The sequence below is a fragment of the Xyrauchen texanus genome, chromosome 2 (assembly GCF_025860055.1).
Source record: "Xyrauchen texanus isolate HMW12.3.18 chromosome 2, RBS_HiC_50CHRs, whole genome shotgun sequence".
NCBI lineage: Eukaryota > Metazoa > Chordata > Actinopteri > Cypriniformes > Catostomidae > Xyrauchen > Xyrauchen texanus.
The window spans coordinates 33005588-33030774 of record NC_068277.1 but is presented as its reverse complement, the minus strand read 5'-3'; the positions used below and the strand labels follow the sequence as shown (position 1 = coordinate 33030774).

Here is a 25187-nt window from a genome sequence, read left to right as displayed (position 1 = left end):
AATTAATGCATTTCAGTTGATTGCAAATAAATTTGAGGATCTTATATACCGAACACCACAGCTCTAATGATCCACTAGTGTTTCCAAATTTTACAACTGCACTGAAAGCAGCTCTACCCTACTAATAATTTACCCACTGGGTGTCAGGCTCTTTTCTCATGACGTATTTACTTACACTACCACTTATGGTCTCACAACACTACTAAGGTTACCAAAGATCAGAAGTACAGTAAACCATATCCAATAACTGAGGCCAGGGGAGTGGCTGAGGGATAGATAACTGTTGATAGTTGGAGTATGATAAGCTAACCTGTTTGTGAGTGTACGCGTGATCACCTGTGCGAGTACAAATGTGTATGTAGGCTACACGTGTCTCAAAGACATCCATGGGTAAGACAGTAGTGATAGTAGAACTAGCAACAAGGCCATGAATAAAGTGTGACTAGATGTTTAGGCTATATTGAGAGAGAGAAAGATGTATAACATGGGAACGAACAGACTGAAAAACAACATAGCACAGCTGCGAGCAAGGCTATCCAACAGGTGCACTCTGCGTAGGTATTTTAATTCCACCAGCACAAAACAAAGGATGAGAGAACTAAGATATAATGTAGGAGGAATGAGAAAGACTTTTCTGTACACAAAACATTTACTGATACAAAAAAGGAAGCACCATAGAGACTACCTGTCTACATGCAAGTTTAGAAAGAGGATTACATGAGACAGAAAACTAAAGCCAGATACAGCATAAAGGTAGGGCAACAACAGACCTACATCAGTATATATTTCATTGGTCTTTGCCTCGGACAGAAAATACCATCTGATCATATTGCACACAAAAATGGCAAGAGCTGGCTGAAATTAGAAGCTCCAATTTGATTGGCTGACTGTTACATAACTTCTTGAAGTCAGGCTGCACATGTTTGAAGGGCCATTCACACAGAAAATGTTCATGCTTTAAAAAAAAGTTGAAGGATCTTCTCAGAATGAGAATATGTGCTGTATTTTCTTCACTTCCACAGTTCTTTGAAAAATTCTGGTACTGTTTACTGTGATAATTGTTAGTAAGGGGGTTGCTGTAAAGAGGTGAAAAGTCTTTTAACTGATGCTGGTGTTTTCTCTTTCCATTGTCAGCAATGCTGTTCAGAATATTGCGGCTGTTTGGCCATTTGACATGATTGAATTGCTCCACAGTACTTTAAAATAGAAAATTCTCGTATATAATTAAAATGTGCCATGATATCGAGGAAAGCCCAATTTAAGCATGCATGTGCTACCCCATCACCGGAGCTCGCAACCCAGTTGACGGGCACGCATGGGCAGAGCACAGCGCAACTTCAGGTTTAAATCTTCCACGCACATCCGTGTCCACATGAGAAGCATATTTTGCACTTATAAAGCAAAACTAATATCATAAGGTTTCTGCATCGTCTGATGGAAATGGGTATGGACGTGGCTGGCATTAGAGTGTCAAAATAAATGTGTTACATCGATGACATTGCATCGTTGATTATTTAAACTATCCATTGATTATGGCTGTCAACTTAAATTGTAATATTTGTTGAATTTGAGAAAAAGAACTGTGCCAAGAACTGATGATTTCAGGTCACACTCATTCTTGCTTTTTAAAGTTTTTTTTTATTTTTTATTAGACACTGCATTGCTGAGTGAATCCAGCCAGGTCTTCTAAGCAAACAAATTGGCCTGTTTGCTATGGAGGGTAGAGTCACATGGAGTAACCTCCTCATAGTTGCTATAATGTGGTTCTCACTCTCCGTGGGCTGCGTAGTGAGATATGCGGAGAGGTCTCTGTGCTATGTCCTAACCCTCTATTAACACTGCAGACTTAATGGTTTGAAGGTCTGAAAAAAACAAATCCAGCATGCTTGAAATTCTCACTGGCTGTGGGTGGGTCTGGTACATATCACCAAGGCAGTGACCAATAAGTGCTGTTCATGTATAAAAGAGTGTTTTTTTTTCTAGAAGACAGTAGCTATTTTTTTTATCTGCAGAAAAAGCATGGCATCTGGAAAGCGCTCGTGGATGGTGTATTTGGAGGAGAAGCTTATTCCTCTTTGGATACAACAAGTACGTTTGTATGACATATCGAATATGTCATATCATGAGACCATGAAAAGACAAGCATTTCTGCAGCCCAGATCTTTACACAGTATGACAATAAATGTGAAAACCTTTCGCATTTAGTACTTCGGTCTTATATTATTTTACATAACAAAAATCTAAGCTTAATTTTTGTACACAGCTTTAGATTATATAACATATTGTAGAATGCAGTACATTTCTATAACATTATGTGAAAACATACATACATGGATAACATGTTATACTCTTGTTTTATTTTAGTTCATGGTACTTTAATATACTTTTGAATAGTTAAATTTCACCAAAATTACCCATATCGCCCACCCCTACTTTCTCCTACACTGAAAACATTCCCACATGCTATGGCATTGATAAACTGCATCCATTAGTATAAGTATTTTGAAAGGGTGAAACCCATTTGAGAAATCCAGTTCACATTATACAAATCTCAATTCCAGAATCTGCAGCATTTGATGTAAAATTGATGTTATGAATTTCTAAAAAGCATCTACACCCTAAGTGTTCTACATCATTTCAGATATAAGGAGTACAATCTAATGGCCCACTTCAAGAGTAAACAAATTCCATCTTGCTGAATCTACATTGGTTTGAGACATGGAGAAATGTGCCTTTCAATTCAGCTATGTGCCACAAAAACAAGAGAGAAGAGCCTAGCCTCAAGAACCAGAGCTGAAGAATTTGCAACCAATTATGTCCATCATTAAGCAGAGAATTTGAGATGTTTTTTTCAGTCTGGCAGCGGGACAGCCTTCAAAAGGGTTTCCTCTCAAACAGTTCCGGCCGAGGTGCCAAGAACACATCAATCAAAGGGCAGTCTCTGGGGTTTGGGGAAAAGCTCTCTTGTGGCCACCAAAATCCCTTCGTCTCTCTCTGCTGAATAATGCATAACATCATTAGGATCTCCCATTCAAACCCACATGGCAACACACCACCCATCACCTGGAGTAAAAAGTAATATCACTTTGCAAGAGCCGTCACTCCAACTAAAATATGACTGCAATCATGGGAAGAACAGTGGCAGAGCATGAAAGAAAGATGTTGATTAGAGGAGGCTGTGGTATGTCATCATGACTAATGTTCAGTTATGAGTCTGACTTGTAGTGCCTGTAGTGTATTCTCAATCAATGCAGGTTTCCTCTCTGCAAAATTGTTATCGAGAGTGTCACATATTTAGCATTACTTCTTAATTTTTTACCTTTTAAAAAGGTAAGATACATCTTTTCCTCAGTGTCTGTGAGCCGAATATGAGACCATAGATGGGCCCAGTCAAAGTGGAGAGGGATTTACGCTTAGCTTGCAGCAGACCACACAACCAGTCATCCCCCCCAACCCAAATTTCACTAATTTTGCTTGTATCTCTCAGGAATTAGTTGGGGATTTGGGTCTACAGTAGCATAATTTTGCAAAGGTTTGTAGTCATGCCTACAGGAAATACACTTTGCCTCATCATGAGCTTGTGCATGTGTGCCATGCCTTGCTTTCTCATAGGAATAGCCTATGCTGTAGTTTTTGGAGAATTTGCGGTCGGACTTGTCACTGCAGTGAGACTTCATAGAACACAAAACTGCCTTTGTATTGATTCCCTATTTAATTTTTTTTATAATATAAAATCTTTGCCTAATATTTAACCATATTCCAGAATGTGATAAACCATCTAATAATGTCTGTGTCTGGGCTGTTGCTGTCTGCTAAGAGGAGTGTGTTATTTATGGCATGGATGCTTTTCACTAATGATAATCATGACACACAGCTTTGTTAAATCAAGCCGACCTCCTTTTAAGACAGCAGCTTGGCTTTCAGCTGGACAATATTAGATTACTTAAATAAAGCATCTTTTTGGGTCACACTCTAACCAGTAAATAATTAATTGCAAGTGCCCCAAGGGAGTGAAGAAACCCTGTGCTAACTGTTTTATACCTTGTTTTAACCCTCTACAATCGAAAGACACAAACGCTTTAGAAATTTTAAATTAGCAGAGTGGAACATAGGCTGGTGTTCATGTACACTGGTTTGGTATTGCGTAGCTTAGTAGTTGAACACATGATGGGATTGTGAGATGTACAGACTTGTTTTTAAAAACTGCACAAAAATGTAATCTGAAAAATATTGTGTAGGGCTCCTCCAGGAATGGCTTCAGGGTCTGGAATTCATTTCTGAAAATGGAGGGAAGTTCCCCCCTTACATGGCTCATGGGGGGGGGGTCAATTCTTACCTGTAGTTCTATTTAGATGGACAGCCTTGTTTATTACAAACAGGGGCTATGTTTTTATCACATCGCTTGCTTAGAGATGCAGTGTAATGGCACTTACATGTCAAATTAAAAGGTTTATTAAGGTTGTACATCTGTAACATCTTAAGTTCAGTAAATATACACTTCTTCACTGCGCGCGCTCACACTGAATTCCATAAGCATTCAATGCAGCAGAGCTGATTTACTGGAATTACAGTTTAATTCAAAAGACAAGATTATTGATTTGTTCATCTGAATAGATTGGTTTACTAATTGTCAGCTACATGTTAAAGTGTATAACAATGTGTGGGAATTCCTCGCATTATGCAGGTTCGTGTGCACAATGTGTGCAATATCCGCAATCCCACGCCAAATTTCAGGCCTTGAGCTTAACTGTATAGGTTCCTGCAGTGGCTATTGCTTGACTACATGTGAAGCACAGCTTCCCCTAAAATATACAGAAATTGGGCAATGATGAGTTTAATTTATGTACAATTTATTTATATAAAATGACATATTACTCATTTTAAAATTTTTGTGAATAAGTGTAAAATATTACACATCACTTCTATGCTTTTCTTTAAAATAACGTAATTGCTTTTTCTACACAAATATTTCCATGGAAGACAGTGGGCCCACGACCTATAGAGCCATATTAAAGCTATGCTTCAATGGGAGTCTATGGCAGATACCTGTACCATCCAGTTTCAGGTGAGTAGATTCATGAGTTATATTTGCATTGGATCTGCATCTGATTTCTGGACATATGGCTTTCAATCAATAAATTTTTGTCCCGCCTAGAAGCCCAGCATCTTTATATGATGATCTGTAGAGCTCTTAAATAGACTTAGCAACAAATTTAAATAATTGAAAGAGTGATTAACAGCGTATGAAATGTAATGTAGGTATGCCACGGTTTAAGTTTTTGATGGTTGGATGTCCGTCTGTGAAAGAAACGGAGGCAAAAAGTAATAGATCACAAATGAACGTGTTAGTAGACACATTTCTTAGGGATATATGGATGCAAAGTGTGTTTCATAGGGATATATGGAGGAGAAGCACGTTTCTTAGGGATATATGGAAGAGAAGCACGTTTCTTAGGGATATATGGAAGATAAGCGCGTTTCTTAGGGATATATGGAAGATAAGCGCGTTTCTTAAGGATTTATGGACGATAAGCGCGTTTCATAGGGATATATGGAAGAGAAGCACGTTTCTTAGGGATTTATGGACGATAAGCACGTTTCATAGGGATATATGGATGCCAAGCACAGCCCTACTATAGGAAAACGGATAAATACTCAACAAATAAATAGTAGATGTATAATAAGAGAAGCTCCAACATTGGGGACAACACTGCGTATGTGCATCCTATGCACAGAATGATGAGAGTTTGGGTGTACCCAAGTATAACAAATTGAAAGTTCACGTTCAGTCAATGATACCTGGCCAAGCACCACGTGGACCTCATCTGTAACCATAGCAACAGCTGCTCTAACCACCCAAGGCACAAGCATTAGAGATTGTTACATTTGGGTTTGCACAAAAAAAAAAAAACTATTTTATATTATACATTTATTATATATATATATATATATATATATATATATATATATATATATATATATATATATATATATATATATATATATATATATATATATATATATATATATATATATATATATATATATATATATATATATATTTTGCCACTTGTAAATAAATTTTTTATCCATAGATTTTTACAGTTAAATTTACAGTGAAAATTTTCATCATGGTTAATAGCGAAACCGTATAAAGCACATCTGTAGCGCATAAATTGTTTGGCGGCTCGGAGATGTGCACTTATTTGCAATCTAGCAGAACACATTTAGCTATGTCAGCAATCATGATCAGATATTTTTTTGTTGAAAAAAGATAATATCATTTATAAAAAATGTGAGTCAATGTGATTGAAAGGGATAAAAGAGACCTTTTCTTTGAACAACATTTGCGTAAAACTGCAGCTGAGCTCTAACAGATGTGTAAGGTAATAAGAGACACAGTCAAATGTGCACACGCACACACACACACACACACACACACACACACACACACACACACACACACACACACACACACACACACACACACACACACACACACTCACTCTTTGTGAGACAGTGTACGGCAGGGCAGAACACTGGGGATTTGACCTTTTACCCCAGCACAAGTGACAGAATGAACCAATTGGCAATTAGAGCAACTAGGGCTAAATAGAGAAACGAAAGCCCAGTCCTAAAGAGTGACAAAATATTTCCAGTGTTTGTCCTGTCCAAGCTGATCAGGTGATCATGCAATTGTCCGAGAGGGTGGCACAGTACTTTAGTGGGTGGAAACTCTGGCAGTGCTCAATATGATGGCGGCATGTCAGTCAGTGGGGAATTAGAACAACAAAAGAGACCTATAACCCCCTGCCTCCGACTCACTCGCTCTCCACCCCCTCAACACAGACATTTCCCCAATCCATAAGTTCAAACAGGCTGATAAGAATAAGGTTCAGGATATGGGAGCATTTTGGATCTACCCACTTCTCGAAGAGATGACACAGCTGTTGCTCCCAAACATCTCCTGAATGCTCAGTAACCACATCAAAATGTCCATTCAATACTGCTGACTTCACTCACAGATCACTGAAGGGGTCAAACCTGCCTGGAACACCTTTCAAGTCCTCAAATATAGTATCCAAGAAGAAAAACACATTCAGGAAATATTTATCGACTGGCTCACTTGACAAATAGTACCTGTATAGCTCTTTTTCCAAGAAAATGGGTCCCAAGAGAGATAATTTTCCTTTAGAGAACAGGAAAAGGGTACAGAGAGATGAGCTGAAAGAGTAAATGAGGAACTATGTTCAATTGTGACTGTCAGCAGTCTTTTAATTAGACCATTACATGATATTTGAGGACAGGGCTCAAATTTTGGGATGATACTTCATATTTTGTTTATAGAAGATTCACACACACACGTCTCAGTTAAACAAAGATTGAAAATAAGTTAAATTAGTTACAAATATCAGATATACACCAGCGACCAAAGGTTTGGAATAATGTACAGATTTTGCTGTTTCAGAAGGAAATTGGTACTTTAATTCACCAAAGTGACATTCAACTGATCACAAAGTACAGTCAGGACATTACTGATGTAAAAAACAGCACCATCACTATTTGTATTTTTTTATAAAATATAGACAGGCCCCATTTCCAGCAGCAATCACTCAAACACCTTATCCCTGTGTAATCATGTTAAATTGCTAATCTGGTAATAGAAAATAATTTGCCATTATATCACACACTGCTGAAAGATATTTAGTTCAATAAATGAAGCTTAACATTGTCTTTGTGTTTGCTTTTGAGTTGCCACAGTATGCAATAGACTGGCATGTCTTAAGGTCAATATTAGGACAAAAATGGCAAAAAAAGAAACAACTTTCTCAAGAAACTCGTCAGTCAATCAATGTTTTGAGGAATGAAGGCTATAAATTGCTTGAAATTACCAAAGAAAAACTGAAGATTTCATACAAAGGTGTACACTAGTCTTCAAAGACAAAGGACAACTGGCTCTAACAAGGACAGAAAGAGACGTGGAAGGCCAGATGTACAACTACACAAGAGGATAAGTACATCAGAGTCTCTAGTTTGAGAAATAGACGCCTCACATGTCCTCAGCTGACAGCTTCATTGAATTCTACTCGCTCAACACCAGTTTCATACACAACAGTAAAGAGAAGACTCAGTGGTGCAGGTCTTACGGGAAGAACTGCAAAGAAAAAGCCACCTTTGAAACAGAAAAACAAACAGAAAAAGGTTAGAGTGGGTAAAGAAACCCTGACGATGGACAACAGATAGTTGGAAAACAGTGTTATGGATCTTAACCCCATTGAGCATTTGTGGGATCAGCTAGACTGTACAGTGTGTGAGAAGTGCCTGACAAGACAGTCACATCTATGGCAAGTGCTACAGGATGTGTGTGGTGACAAAATGACAGCTAGAATGGCAAGGATCTGCAAAGCTGTCATTGCTGCACATGGAGGATATTTTGATGAGAACACTTTGAAGTAGTTTAATTGTAATATTAATTTTTCATGTTATTAAAGTCCTGACAATACATAGTGATTGAATGCCACACTGGTGAAAAAAGTACCCATTTCTTTCCAAAAGAGCAAAATCTGTATATTATTCCAAACTTTTGGCCGCCAGTGTATTGCTTCAAAGTTCAAAAACAGAGCTCATCATCACATTCCTGTTGTGAGCGAGGCAGAAAAAGAGAGTGCTCATACATTCCACAGGGAATCCAACCTGATGCTCACACAAGTCATAACTGTTCAGACAACTGCTGTGAGCCCTCAAACACATCAAGAAAACCTCCCCATGTGATTTAGAGTATGCACTGTCAATACAGCTGTGGGAAAGCTTGATAACCATGTATTATAACTTGTCCCTTCCAGGCTGATTGAAATTTACACAATAATCTTTACTTCTGAAAGGTATATTCTGGGTTCAATACAAGTTGAGCTCAATTGACAGCATTTGTGGCATAATGTTGATTACCTCAATAATTAACTTCACCCTCCTCTTCTTTAACCTCCTGAGACACTGGCTAGATTGCTGTGCATTTTCCATTTCCCTTTATGATTTACTAACTAGTAGCAGTAGTAGCTATTAACTAGTAGCACCTGATAACCATGCAGACAAAGCAATTTCTTATAACAGCAAATATTTTTGCTAAAAATGTATGTCCTCATATGGGGACAGTGGGTCTATGATAGGATTGCAATGGTATCAGATTTTCACAGTACGATAACGGTCTCAGAAAATGTCATGGTTTCACGGTATACGGTATTACACAATTACTATGATCAGTTACAATGTCCCTTAATTACTTCTATTTTTTTGGTTGAGCAAACACTTTTTTTTATAAATTAAACTTGAAACAATTTTTTTTTTATTGAAGTATGGGTAAAATAAATTTAAAAAAAGTCTCCCCTTTGAAAATAAATAGAATAAATACGAAAGCTAACATAATAATAATAATAATAATAATAATAATAATAATAAACAGAATTATAAACATGATTAAAAAAATAGCATGTAACTATAACAACTGGTTTTGCTTCAGGACAGATTTTACATTGGAAATCAAGTGGCAACCTAATATAGATTAAACAAAACCTGTATTTAATGTATCCTGGGTCGCATTTCCTTTCCATAGTTTTGTTCATGTTTTTCCAGTACAAGGACATGCATCAAGTAACATTATTTTTGTTTTTGATGTCAACAACAAAATCTACAGGAAGTTTTCCCTCCCCCCTTTTAAAAATTAAAGGGTATATTTACTTATATGAGCCCATTATTATCCCATTTGTTTCCTAATTTCAAACATAGTTCAAACAGAACACACATATTACCATGGTTAAGTCAGTGTAGCTAGTCTTAAATAATAGTAATAAAAATAATAATAAATTATAGTATTTATAAATACTAGCTGAAACACATCTTGAAAAATGCAACGGTTGATATAAAATGAGTTCTAATAGATTCTACATTTAGATAATTTCAAATGAAACAAACATTTTGTCAAAATATAACAGTTACATTTACTCATGTAAAATCCTGAAACAAATTTGCAAAGGTGGTGATTAGGGCTGGGTATTGAGTTTGATAAATTTTAGGCACCGACCGAATTGCCTCTAAACAATCGAGTATCGAAAAATGTTTTGTCGTTCGGTACCAAATTTCGATACCTAAGGGGTTAATCTCGTCAACGTCAGTGATAAGCATGTAGCATGCTAGATGTGTCCAAATCTAATTGTTTAGGCATCAAGGAAAAACACTAGTATCAGAAAATGGTTTGAGTTCCAGGGCTAAGAAAGAATGTTATAAGTAACATTGCTAACGCAGTTCTACATTACAGAGAAATACTAAACATGTGCATATATGACGCGCTGATACAGAGGAGTGCAGTCTCGTGGAACATGCGCATCTAAGGATCTCACACTTTGTTTCTGCCTTCCGATTTTTATTTTTTATGAATGCTGCAAATGACCTCAGACATCTCACTTTAGGAGGTGCTTTGAGTTCAGTTCACTTCATTTCCACAGAGCAGTTTATTGTGAACGCAACTATGCCGCCTGTAAAATAATATAAACTATATAAAATAATACAAAAACACATTCACCTCGAACCATGATTTATATTTCAGTGATTATTATCATCATCATAATTATTATTATTATTTTTACATTTATAATTGTTTATATGTCTTCATTTGTGTAAGAAATTTTCCGCCTGCATGTTTAGACGGATTCTTATATATATATATATATATTAGGGCTGTCAATCGAAATAAAATTGATCGAATTAATTACATGGTGCATTGATTAATTAATCATGATTAATCACATTTAAATCGCATATACAAATATTTGCTGAAAGCCCCTCATATAACAATAATTCAATATATAATGATGAAATAATTATATAATATTTAAAGATAACTATGTGTGTGTATATGTGTATAGAAAATATTAAGATAATTACAGTGCTTTACATTCTTGTAGCAGAAGAGATAATCATTGATAAGACTCGGCTTTAGAATACAATGTATTGTTTACTACCATATTATTGATCATGGTAGGGCTGGGTAAACGATTATTTTTTAAACGATTAATCTAGTGATTATTTTTTCGATGCATCGATTAATCTAACGATTCATTTTTCCAGTCCGATTCGATTTTGATTCGATTATCTCCCCATTAATTGACTAATAGCAATTTATACATGTTGATTTACATTTCTGAATGAAAAAAAATATTAATTCCTTAACATTGCAATATATGTTTATTGCTCTTAAAATTCCAAAATAAAAGACTATACAAGTGCAAAGTAATGCATTCTTAGTCAGAGGTAGCATTCAATAAAACCTTGAAGCCTTGAAAACACATAGGCCTAGCTTACTGAAAAAAAGTGCATCTTGTAATTCTTCATTCACATAAAAATAACAACAACATATAGTAATACACTCTGCCACTCTCCTTTTTCTTAAACTCAAAATTCAAAAATAAAATTCAAGTAAAAGTGTACAAGAGCAAAATAATGCATTCTGATGTCTAGCATTCAATAAAAAATAAAAAGGTCACCCAGCCACCCTTTCTTAGAGCTATTGATAGAATACAGTAACTATTGTAAACTTGGGGCTTTAAGCTAATACAGAAAGTGCTTTTCCAACAAAAAATACATAATGAAAATAAACATTCAGAATTCAACATTTATGTTGAACATACTGAAAAAAGTATCTTCATTCACATGCAAATAACAACTTACACTCTGACACTTTCCTTTCACCTTAAGAATACTGTCTGTGTGTGTGTGTGTGTGTGTGTGTGTGTGTGTGTGTGTGTGCGCGGGCGCCTCTTCAGATGCTGGTGCATTGCCGTGGTGCTAGAATGGAAGGCCATCTCCATTTTGCAAAGACGACATATCACGGAATTGTTTCCTTTAATTTAAAAGAATTCCCATAGAGGAACGAGTGCCTTGCACTTCTGATAGTCTGAGGAGCCACTCGTGTTGCAACTACTCTCCGGCGCCACCATCTTTGTTTTGGGTCTGACGAATCGACGCACATTTTTTGCGTCGACGTATCCCAGCCCTAATCATAAGCCATTCATTGACACACAGTTCACAGCAATCCATTTCACAAGTGAATTTGTCAATCATATTTATTATGAGGGCTTGTTTAAGGGCCCATCAATGAAAACCTGCATCAGACATGCTTGTGTAGAGTCTCGGGTGCGTTGCGTCATAAACATAAATGTTTTCGGTCACTGTTTCAAGTTAAATATCATTTAATACTCTTTAAACACATCTTGAGATCCCTTAGTTCGGATTTGCGCTCCTTCAAGTGTTTTGAACACAAGAACATAACACATGTTTGTGTTGTGCTGTTGCTGGATGTTGTTTTCATCACTGTATAAACTGTGCGTTGCTCATACAGCTGAAGTGTCAATTACTGCCCTCTGGTGTAAACAGGTGGTACTACAAGCTTGCATTTCTCAGGAATCTTCCTTATTATGGTCCGGGGGTATGAGATTAATTGCGTTAATTGTTTTAACGCGTTATTTTTTTATAAAATTAAATGCACTGAATTAATGTGTTAAATCGACAGCCCTAATATTATTCTATCACTTTATTATTTATTTATTTGCTTTGTTTCATTTGGAGTGCAATTTAAATGTAGAAATGTATTTGATTTAAGTTTTTTGTTTTTTTTAAGTAAATTATTTAATTTTCAACGCAAAATCAATAAAGCAAGAATATTCACTAATCCCTCAGCCCGAGGTTTCCGATGTAATTGTGTGTTTATGTATGTATGTATGTATGTATATATATATATATATATATATATTGTGAAGGAGGGAACTAAACTAATTTATTCACACACACATGATATATTTTCCTGGATAACAAAATACCCGACAGGTAGAGAACGTACGGATGAAGCTTCTTTGCCAGAGAGATGCTCACAACTGTTGTAAATCCATCTTTCAAAAAGTTTAAATAAGTTTCATTTGAACTTTTAGTTCATATAAATAAAAAATAAAGTTCAAAGTTCGAAATCAAGGTGTATTCTTTATTGTGTAAGCTTAACCCTAACCCTGCTTAATGAAAATGATCCCATAGTACAACCTAGCGTCAAACCAATGGTAATAACTTATTCATAGTTTTCCTGCAGAGTTTCTTTTTTTTGAACAAAGTATCCGAAAAAGTGTCATTTAGGAACCGGTATCGAAGTCAAGGTATCGGTATTGAAAAAATTTTAACGATACCCATCCCTAGTGGTGATGCATCATAAAAAACATTTTTTTTAGCATAGCACAGTGTTGTTCTATTCCTCCTCAGTGCTGTATGGCATGTCAAGGCTGCCTACTGTTTGAGAAAAGTCTCACTAGAATTTAAATTGGTCACATAATATCGTGCTCCTCAATATCGAGGGTAACCCGGTTGTTGCACGCACACGTCAGAGAGTATATCATGATCGCGAGCTGGTTCTGTAACACTCGTGCGAAAGTGCAGATGAGAAGCCTTCAGCTGATTGCGAGATTATCATTATATCGGTCTCGGCAGTGCTACATAGGCTATTACTTGGGCGGATGCCAAACTATCTTCAATAGGAGAACCATGGCATTGTTTTTTTCCACTGCATGTGTGTGGGGCAAGTTGATGAGTCTGACAGGCAGTCGAGGAGGAAAGGAGATGCTCAAGGTGAAGTCCGTTTGCATTTTTTTCCTCAATAACATATATAAGCAAATATACATGGAATGAAAACCATCAATTATCATACTGTGAAACCGGTATACCACTGCAACCCTAGTCTATGATTTTAAATGTTTAATTAATACAAAGATATAGAAAGTGAGCTTTGGTTATTAAAATACTTTCTCTGCTTTGGCAACAAAATCTCACTCTTCTCTCTCAGTATTGTCAAACAAGTGGTAGCCAGTGCTGCAGCATTTGAACAATGAGAAATTGGCTTAAATTCTGAATCAAAGTAATGGTCACCTAAGTCCAATGTTGAAATCAAAATTAGCTTTAATCAATTCTGAATCTATGTACTGTTCAACATTGTTCAAATGTCCATTGTCCATTTCATCTAACCTCTGTATACAGCCCCGAAAGTTCCCAATGGTGACCCGGTATGCTAATAAACAAGGACATTGTGATTGTCAAAAATCACTGAAATTTTCAAATTGGCACATTAAATGAAACTAGAGATGTAACTCTTTTGACACTATGTAAAAACTAGAGATGCACCGATTGCAATTTTCTTGGCCGATTCCGATTTTTTGCAAGTGTGACCTGCCGATACCGATTTTTCCAGATTCCGATTTTCTTTCTAAGAACTATTATTGACCGCATATACAAACAAAATGTTATTTTCATAATAAAATTAATTATTAAACATTACAATTTCCCTCAAACTGCACAAAGTTACAGGATCTTCTCTCACTTAACTCTCAAAATAAAGTGCTCTGTGACTGGAAAGAGGTAGAAATAACAATTAACTGCAAATCAGTTGCTTTATATAACAGATGTCATTTCCCACTATTTTTATAAATGGACCTTTTTCTCTTTATTACTCGTCTAACAAAACAATTCCAAAGATCTGAAAAACTGAAGTGTCCAATACACTCAACGTACGTTAGATGTCCAAATATCAGTTGTAAAACTGAGCACTGCTTGTAACGGCTTGTACCATACCTGTCAACACTCCCGGTTTTCCCGGGAGTCTCCAGTTTTGTTATTTCTCCCAAAAACAACTCCCATAATTTGTATGGCCCAAACCACGTTATATGAATAATCGCATCAATATATTATTCCAAGGTGGTCCAGTTGCCAGATCTTGAATGAAACGCATCCTACTCACACAATCGACACATCATACACATTACAAATCATTTATGACCTCAACCTGGCAACCAAAACCCATTTGTGCTGCTGATATCCGCGCAGGTAGTAGACGCGGGATGTTAAATCAAACATCACTGGTAGATGGGAGGAGAAGACTCAGCTGGTGCTCCGGTGAAAAAAACAAAATATCCATGTACATTTAACAACAGCTGGATGGAAGAATTTAATTTCATATCCCGAAGCCATATCGACAATGCCCACGCCTTTTGCAATGTGTGTCGCACTGATTTTAATATCGGACACGATGGGAAAAATTACGTTACTCAGCACATTAAATCACAACGGCACAATTTGTATAGTATTTAGCCTGCCTCTGCCATCCAGCAGCCCACTTCCCCTCTCCAGATTTGTGTACCCAAATGTTGACAGATAACAGGCTGCGTGTGTGACATGACACGAGATTAAACAACTCAGGCAACGCAACGTCGGAGAGTACCTCCTACTCTGTATCGAGGAAATTTATCCGATTTCTGATCCCTCTGTCCTCAACTATGAAGAACAGCTGATCATCCAGGGCCATGAATTCCATAATTTTCCTCAGTAATTGCTTTGGTCTTTTCGCTGCTCGTACCAAGGATTGATAGGAGAGGCTGCTGACTTGTGGCTGGCTCTGAGCTCTGGCTAGCTTTAGCCGCTTTCACTTTTTAGCTTCTTTTTTAAAATGGGCATTTTCAGCTGGGTGATGGTGTTTTAAATGTCTAATTAGGTTTGTTGATCCAAAAGTTATTGTGGTGGTTCCCCCACGGTTTACTTTTGCCTTACAATTATTACACATTTCGAACTTTATGTATTCTTCACTCACAGTGAAGATCTTCCACGCCAATGACATGTTTACATGCAGCTGTGACGTTATTGCCTGCGCCGCTGGCAACAAAACGGACTGGCTTGGAATCGGAAAGACGTGAGGCTGACCGGCCGGTCACCGGTCCGGCCGAGCATGGGGAAAATCAGCTAATTCTGGTCCCTGGCTGGTCGATCTCTTGTAAAAACTTAATGAGGTTTCCTACCAGATGCACTTTTCTTTTTCTGTTTTCTGGTCTGTTCACAATGAATAATTTCACTGAAATTGCTGCCATCTTGTTTTTTCATATAATTTAGGCTTTGATGATTTAACCCTTAAAAGCAAGCCTAGACCTTCCTGATTTGAGATCACTAGGTATAAATCAATTGAAAGGTATAGGGTACAGGGAAGCTAAAATTCAATGTCCTCATGAGGACACGGGGTTGCATGATGTTCAAAAAAGTTCCAATGAGGTATTTACAATGGAAGTGAATGGGGCCAATCCATAAACATTAAGATACTCACTGTTTCAAAAGTATAGACACACAATTTAGGTGTTAACATGACAGTTAACATTTATGTGATAAAATCACTTACTAACCTTTTCTGTGTTAAGTTATATCCAATTTGACAACGTAAAACTGTAAACCCTAAAACGACAATTTAAACAACTTTACAGCTCAAAAAAAGTTAACAGAATAATGAATGGACATGATTTTCTAAAATTATAAGCTTCACATTTCTGACTTTAAACCCTCAACAAATTGGTCCCTTTCACTTCCATTATAAGTACCTCAGTGTAATTTTAATTTAAGAAAAGGAGAATTGAGTCGAAAATATATTTTGTAGTATTCAACATTATGCCTCAAATGCTATCAATGGAGCTATACTTGTATTGACCATTGAATATTCCTTTAATCTCAACATTTACAGAGTACATTATAAACTACTTAAAAATACTGTTCTGAGATCATGACAGCCATTCAGTAAATGCTTGAGTGGAAGTCATCAGACAGCTCACGTTGACGCATAGGCATCAAGCCAGTACTTTTTCTGACTCACATTGCCACCGTAATGGCATCAGGCTGTAAACAGTGTGCCGTAAACTCATGAGAGGCCCTGTCCCGCTATAGCTGTCTATCAAAACAATCACATGTGCATCATTAGAGCCATTTGGGGGCCTACAGTTATTCTTTAAGGTTTTATAGAGTGTGACCAACTGGTTTGCGCCTTTCTGTTTTTGTCTACCTTGCTAGCACATGCCCCAGAGATGACATTGAATAAAGACAACTTACTTGCTCCTAGTCGTAAAATAATTTACCTTAAACCCACAGTTTGGGGCGATTTAAATTCTCTGATGAGATGTCTTTTTAAAGTACCAAAAAGTACAATGTGCTTACTATGTGTTAACCATGCTTTCGATATGTACCATGGTAATACCCTGGTATTCTCTGAAGTACCTTGGAATACAATGATACAGGGTCATTGCTTAAATTCATGAGAGCCACAACAACATTTGTATGGGTGGCGATATTGCATATATTTGTACTTATTTCCACCAAGCCTATTCCAGCCTAAAAGAGTTTATCTCTTAGTTTATCACTATGAAGACAGGATAAATCCAATTTATTATAGGGCAAAAGGCACGTCTTAATGACAACACCAATGAATCCTGAATGAGAGAATACTGACTGAGACATGGCTGAGTGTCAGTAGCTAAAAGATACATGCTCATCTAAATCAAATCCACATGCAGTCCAGATTTACAGGGGCCAGCAGTTCTTAGCTTCAAGTGTCTCCTTAAAATAATCCCATCTAATTTTAATCAGACTTTCCCCGAAATCCAAACCCATGGATGGGACTCCATCTAAACCTATTGGCACAAAATCAGTCAAATACACAACTCAAAATGAAATCCTTAGTGCTTGGGTCTTTGGGGTTAATCTCCAGAACAGTATAAACTTCAGAGCGGTTGCATTTAGATCAAAGTCTATTCATGAGCTACACAAGACTTTGACTTTTGGCCCTCTGCCACTGAAAGATTGAGTTCTTGTCTTTTCCATTGTGAAGCAAGAATTCATTGGCTGAGAGCTGGATTGTGTGGCGATGCTGTATAGGGCTGAACTCAGCAGGATGTGACACCATAAGGTCATGTGGAAGAGGTTACATAAGTCAAACATAGAAACCCCCTCAAATTTAAGCACATACAGGTACCAATTGTGAAGAATATCAGGACAACACATGATAATATGGTATTGATCGTTATGTCAAGGACATTCAGTTACCAGAATGACTTTCCAAACTTGCTGTCTGATAGTCTGTCAGGAGCGGTCTGTGCTATTGAAATGGTCATGGACACAACTCATTTAGCCTCTGCAAAAATAGGTCACAGTGTGTAACAGGGCAGCAGGGATTTCACTGAAACATGAGTTTTTACACATTGTCACTAAAGCGTGCTGGCACGCGCGTGCATGCGTGCGTGCGTGCACGCGCGTGTGTGGACCTTTTGCATTTTCCTCTTTTAAATGGACCACCGGCACACACAGAGATGTTTTCTTTCGTGCATAATGCACTGGGATTACCACGCTAAAAGAGAAAGACACATAAGTGTCTGCACATTTAAAGTAAAAAGGACTACCAAAACAAGAGCTTGTTGAATTCATAATAGTATGTTGTTTCCTAACCCATTGTTATGCAGTGACATTCAGCTGCAGACATCCATTCTATGCTGATAATGCATAATATCTCAGCATAGTAGCTTGATCCAAACTCATAGATAGTATGTGAAAGAATTTTCCTGCTAAACTACATTTAAGGAATATTCCGGGTTCAATACAACTTAAGCTCAATAGACAGCAATTGGCATGATTTTGATTAACGCAAAATGTAATTCCTTCAAAATTGAGGAAACAGTGAGGCACTTACAATGGAACGGCGGCTGTGGCTCAGGTGGTAGAGTGGGTCAGCCACTAATCACAGGACTGGCGGTTCGATTCCCGGCCCACATGACTCCACATGCCGAAGAGTCCTTGGGCAAGACACTGAACCCCAAGTTGCTCCCAATGGCATGCTAGCACCTTGAATGGCAGCTCTGCCATCATTGGTGTGTGAATGGGACACAGTGTAAAGCACTTTGGTAACCACTAAGGTTAAAAAAGGCGCTATATAATTGCAGAGTGTGGCAGGGCGGAGGGCGGGGCCGGGTTGGGATTATACACACCCGGTCCCTTATCAGGCTAATTAAGCATCCAAGAGGGATAAAGGCCAATGGCAGACGGTGGTGTGAGGGACCAATTTTTGGAGGGTCTAAAGAACAGAAAAGTGAAGCTAACAATTTTATAAAATAATTTGCATTAACATCTTTTAAAACTTGTGTATTATTTGAGCTGTAAAGTTGTTGAAAATCTAAATTTTTACAGTTGATTAGGGTTTGCTGACATTACATCGTCATGGTAACACAGTTATATAATTAGAAATAACAGGTTATTAAGCTATTTTATCACACTAAAATCATGTTAACACCTATTGTTTAAGTCTTGAGGCTATACTTTTGAAACATTTTGTATTTTAACATTTACGGATTGGCCCATTCACTTCCATTGTAAGTGCCTCATTGGAACACAGATTGCTTCTTTTTATTTTAAGAGAGTTGGGGCAAGTCAAAATTGATTTTTGTGGAAATCAATATTATGCCAACTCATCTTATGTCATATGAGTTTGAGACGGCATAAGGGTGAGTAAACGAATTTTTGAGTTACCTATTTTTTTGAGGATGGAGCAAGAATAGAGGCACTCTGAGCTTGAATTGTAAAGGAAAACAAATATTGAATAGTTCACCAACAAATGTAAAACACAGTCATATTGTACTCGCACTCATTTCATTCCAAACCGTATGAATTTCTTTCTTATGTGGAACACAAGGAAAGTTTTAATTAATATAGTGACACTGGAGTGAAATCCCTTAGCACTTCTTTCTTTCTCTGCATCTTTAAGTCCATGTGTTTTAAATTTTGTCTGTAAGTTATGGTTGTCACAAAGATGTCCAGTTATTTACAGCCATGTATGACCAAATTAACCCTGAAAGTCTTTAGCTAATATCTCTCAACTCTTTCCATCTGACTGTCACTCTTTGACATTAAAAAACTGCTTCCCTTACCACATCTGGTAAAGCTCACACAAAAAAGTATTCAAAGCTAGGCCGACATTACTACTGGAGGATCTATCGGTGTACCCACTATGTCAGAGCACTCTAGCTGTGAATGGAATGTATGGAATCAAATGGTTGGTCAGATGAAGGTAAATTGGTTGCCAAATAGCATTTTTATGGCATTTATGAATGGAAGACTTATCAAAGCTCCCCGTATAATTCCTGTAACATCATCAATGCTGGGCTTACCTGACCCATCAACCAACATGTAACTAACTGTGTTAACACACAGGGGTGACAGGGTTAGCATGGGCTAACTGTAAACAAACAGCATATTCTGAGTGCTGCTAATAAGACATTGTTGAGAAAAATGGTGGTAATATTCGTATAGGAAGAGAGAGAGAATGTTGTGATCACGTTTTATACTCGTATGGAACAGGTCTGATAAGGAGAGGCATCGAAAGCATTCCTCTAACTCAGCAATAACAAGAGCAGCCTGTCACGAGATCTGCCTTGCCATCTCTCTCTCTCACACACACACACGTTTTCCTGGCTATAATAAATAAGCAGCATAGGCTTGCATAAAACTTTCTATTTTAGAATAAACAAAAAGTAAAGCTGTCAATTGATAACAAATTTGTAAAAAATTGTAATTCTTTGCCGATTAACCATATTAATCGCAGTTAATCTCACACATCAATATTTGGCGAGAAGTATTGCAGTCACGAAGTGGAGTATATTTCAATAATTCATCATGGAAACCTCACCTCAAGACATTTTTCAGGTTTTTATTTCAAGACATTTTCAGGTTTTCATCCCTACAGCACTACGGTTACTAGAACTACCTTCTTCCGCCACAGATTCAGCATCTTGCTTTGATATATCCTAAGCCTTTATAGCTAGTTCAAACAAGTCACTTTAGAAAAAGTAACGGAGGCTCAGGCTGCTTTAAATCACTTATTGGAGTAACAAGGTAGTGTGTTTATGCGTGTGTGTGTGTTAGTGAAAATAAATAATAGTGAGAGATGTGTGTGCATGTGAGCAAAAAATAGACACAGAGAGGGAGCAGGGTGCTTTCCACAGATATTTTCACACCAAATTATTGCATTACATCAACAGTCCAAAAAAACATTATTTACGAACAACTTTTCCTTTGAGGATGTCCCCTGGTATCTCCAAATGGAGGTTTTGTCAGATTTAGATTTTTCAATTTTGTCCATAAAGTATAGCAAAGTAAATCCACCAACCAACACACATAAACAGACAAATCCATCTGCCGTACACATTTATAAACATAGATCTATGTGTTAAATATCATGCACAAGGAGTTTATTATTACTGTCATACCCCTATTTCCCTACAGCTGCATTTCTCATGATGAAGCTCCTTACACTCTGAAGAACACATGAGTGAAATTCTTCAGTCAACAGTCATGAAATCTCTCAAGCATGCGGCTTTACTCTCAAGGGTTAAAGATTAACACACCAGAACAAGCTCAAGGAACAGCCCTCTACCTGAAAAATAGATTCTGACAAAACTCAGTAAACACACACCCCAGCATCCGAATAAACCTGCTCTTCAAACACAGCATCTAGATAACCCAGTGACCTGTGGACAAATGTCTCTTAAGCGAGGTGGACCAAATTAAAGATCGCCTCACTGCCAAACTGCCCTGAAAGACAAAAAAAACAATGAAGATAAACGGACTAGACTATAAATGGGCCTAATTTAAGACACTGACATCTTGACACGCAGCAGCAGAACAAATGAACGAGTGGGACCGTTTGAGGGCTTTTTTTGCTTTTAAAAGCATTTGTTTCCATTTACCTCTGAAGCTATTGTGAGCTACAGATGACTGAGCCAGGGCTGCAGTGATGCCGATAAACTGAACCATATGCAGCCCTGTGTTTGGAGGCAATAGAATTGGATGATGTTTAGATTGACTTTGTAAACTGTACCCAGATCACTCAATTACAAGGACAGAGTGATTGCTTTCCTCACATGGCAGGCCCAACAGTGCTCTCAGAGAAGACGTGGGTTTAGAGATTGGAGTTAGTACTCAAGGACATGCTTCAAGTCAGAGGAACTGCCCCATGAAGGGTTTGAACTACAAAGAGCAGATGTAACACAGAGCAACCTGCTGTTGGACTGATAAATGAGCATATGAGTGCACTAATAACAATGTACATCTACTGTAAACACATACAGCCAGTGCCTCTCTTTCTTTCCTCAATTCTATCATTCTGGGCCAATTTTCAATATCAACTCAGGCAAACCCAAACATATAATATGAAGCTAAATTGAATCCACACATGTTCTCTAAACCAGCTGTAAGGCAGAGAGAGAAAAGGAGAGAGGGTATGGTTTCAGATGAGAGGTATTGCTCTCTTGTCGATTTCTTTCCATTTCTCAGCTTTATATCCCCATCGCTTCTTGTCTTTAGGCAAGCAGTCACCTCTAGGGCAGTGGAAGGCCATGAGTGTCACACACACACACACACACACACACACACACCCCTTCCTCTCTGCATGATTGACCCCTTTATAGGCACACTGAGATGTAAAGAGATGAGTGTAAGGCAAAGAACAGCTGGTGTGACATGCCCAAACACACATTCACATTTGGAGCACCCTGATACACAGGCACATTCAAAACTAGCTCCTCTATGAAACATACATGAGAAAAGCACACAGTCAGCTCTCAGTACAGATCATTTATGCTGAATCCACAGTTTCACTCCCCTCTGCTGCTTTACCTGCCTCAAGGACAGAACAGTTCAACACACAAACACACAGAGACACACACACACACAGACAGACAGACAGACAGACAGACAGACACACACACACACACACACACACACACAGACAGACAGACAGACAGACAGACACAGAAACAGAGACAGAGACAGAGACCAAAACTACTTACAAGAAAAGCAATTACAGGACGAAGATTCACATTCACAAACACACGCATATACTCATTCTTGCAGTCCCATTGATATACAGTGAATCAGCAGCAATAAAATCAGGAACAGCACCCCCCTCTCAACGTCTGTAAGGTTAAGCCATTAGCAACTCCGCACTGCCATCCAAACTCTCCTCTAAACTCCCGCACTTTGCACTCACCATGCTGCAGGCTGGTTGTCCTTACTACACTTCTCTTCACCTGGTTCATTTTTCAGCGAGTCCTGAGACGTCCCGTGTTGCTGCAGTGCGCGGATGTGCGTACATGTGTGCTGAGTGGGCAGGTTCGGTGTGTGTTGCTCGGTAACCCTTCCAAACTGCAGGTCTCAGACACACTGGCACACTCTCCACACGCTGTAGCGGATCACAAGGGAGAGACCGCCCACGCACTCTCTGCCCCTCCCTCACGCATTGCCTGTACAGTTGTCACTCAAACAGTTATAGCTCCTCCCTGCTTTAAAGTTTTTTTACTTAAAAAATTTAAACAGGCAGGATCTAATATAAAAAACAAGTATTACAAGTAAACAGTATTAACACTAATTTAAATGCTGCTCAAATGATTGTAAAAGGTTGAGTTTACTTACTTTAATTGACCCTAATTTAACTGACCTTGCCAAACGATTCCACTTAATTTCAGCTATTATTTTGCTGCAGAAAGAATTAACTAATTAATTCTATATTTAAAAGATTTTCGGTAACACTTTACAAGTTCCATTTCTTAACATTAGTTAACAACATTAATTAACATGAACGAACAATGAACAATACTTTTACAGCATTTATTAAAGGGGTCATGACATGGGTTTTTTTATTGTATTATTATGTTCCCTTAGGTGCAATTATAGTATTAATATATTTTTTTTTAAGAAAAACTTTTAAAATCTAGTGATTTATGACCTTTTCCCACCCTGTTTCTCATCCTCTGATTCAAACAGTCTGTTTTGGGGGCGTTTTCCATTTAAGACTTCAGTGTTAACGCCCACTGTTATGATTGGCTAACGTCAGTGCCTATGTATCAATTATTGACGCCCCCAGCCAGAACAATATGCAAGTAAACTAAGTAAAAACACTGTGATTATTCATAATGAATGAAATTGCGCTTTAAAAAGTAGTTTAAAGTTTAAAATAGATTACTTACAGTTTGCGTCGTCGTTGTTCCCAGAATAGTCGGCACGGACTTATCTTTGAGCAACAGTTTTCTGGCAAAGCCAGCATCATATTGAGATTTGTTCTCAAAACAGTCATCCTTAAAATGTACAGAACAAACGCTTAAGTTAACACTGCCGTGACTGGGTCGATCCGCAAAAAATAAACTGCATCCATTTTTCCCTGACGTCTGGATCTTTCGGCAGCTTATTCAGAGGTTTTGTTTGACCACAGCCAGGAACAGCACATCTGTGTGGCATCGTAATTTTCCTGTGCACAAGTAGTCTCTGTCAGAGCTCGCTGTCCATCGACTGAACACTTGTGAGGCGACGGCGATACGAAATGGCGTAGTTGTCTTGCGCTAACGCGTAGTTATCTTGTGCTGGAGGCGGTCATATGCAAACGCTGTTACGTCACTTCTAACCGACACGTCACTTCTAACCATGAATCCAGAACGAGCTGTATTTTGAGCTTGATTAAATAAATGATTCGTTTAGAATGGGGAGGACGTCTTAAAATATTAAACTTGCAGGACGTTTTAATGATACAAAGACCTCTTATATACCAAAAGATCAAGGCAAATTTGGTTTCTCATGTCATGACCCCTTTAATATTAGTTAATGTTAATTTCAACATGTACTAAAACGTGTTTAACATTAAGCCGAGAGAGCACTGCCTTTCTGTGCTTTTTGAAGCTTTAACATTTTGGTCACCATTCACTTGTAGTGTATGGACCTACAGAGCTGAGATATTCTTCTAAAAATCTTTGTGTTCTGCAGAAGAGAGAAAGACATACACATCTGGGATGGCAAGAGGGTGCGTAAATAATGAGAGAATTCATTTTTTTTAGGTGAATTTTCCCTTTAACAAAGATGAATAAATATACTGTAAACATTATTTTGTTATTTGTTTGTTCATGATACCTAATGCATTAACTAATGTTAACAAATGGAACCTTACTGTAAGGTCTTACCCAATATTTTAACAGCATATATTAATCTTGGTTAATGTTCATTTCAAACATATACTAAAACATTAAAAAGTAGTATATGTTAACTTTTGTTAATGCAGTATGAATTAACATTAACTAACAATAACCTTGTTGAAAAGATTTTCTTATCTCTCCTTAAACTATTTTTTAACATTTTTAATTAGTGTACTGTAGCAAATTACTTTTTAAAATAGTAGCTTGACTGTAATTTAGTTACTTTAAACTGTGAGGAGCTTGTAGCTTGCGAAACAGCATTAAAGCTTCACCAACACTGGTTAAATCACAAGAAGGTAA

The 25187-nt window shown here is 37.6% G+C and overlaps 1 protein-coding gene across 3 annotated transcripts in view; it reads right to left on the bottom strand.

Moving 5' to 3' along the window:
* Positions 1 to 23098, bottom strand: part of LOC127660099 (uncharacterized) — a 98775-nt gene extending 75677 nt beyond the window's left edge. For 2 of the 3 annotated variants that reach the window (XM_052150178.1, XM_052150187.1), the window contains exon 1: positions 22919 to 23097. In XM_052150178.1, coding sequence (XP_052006138.1) covers positions 22919 to 22921 — 3 coding nt within the window. In that variant the 5' untranslated portion in view covers positions 22922 to 23097. Of the gene's footprint in view, positions 1 to 22918 lie in introns of all 3 variants that reach the window. The other variant, XM_052150193.1, reaches the window with a different exon arrangement.
* Positions 23099 to 25187: the final 2089 nt, after the last annotated feature.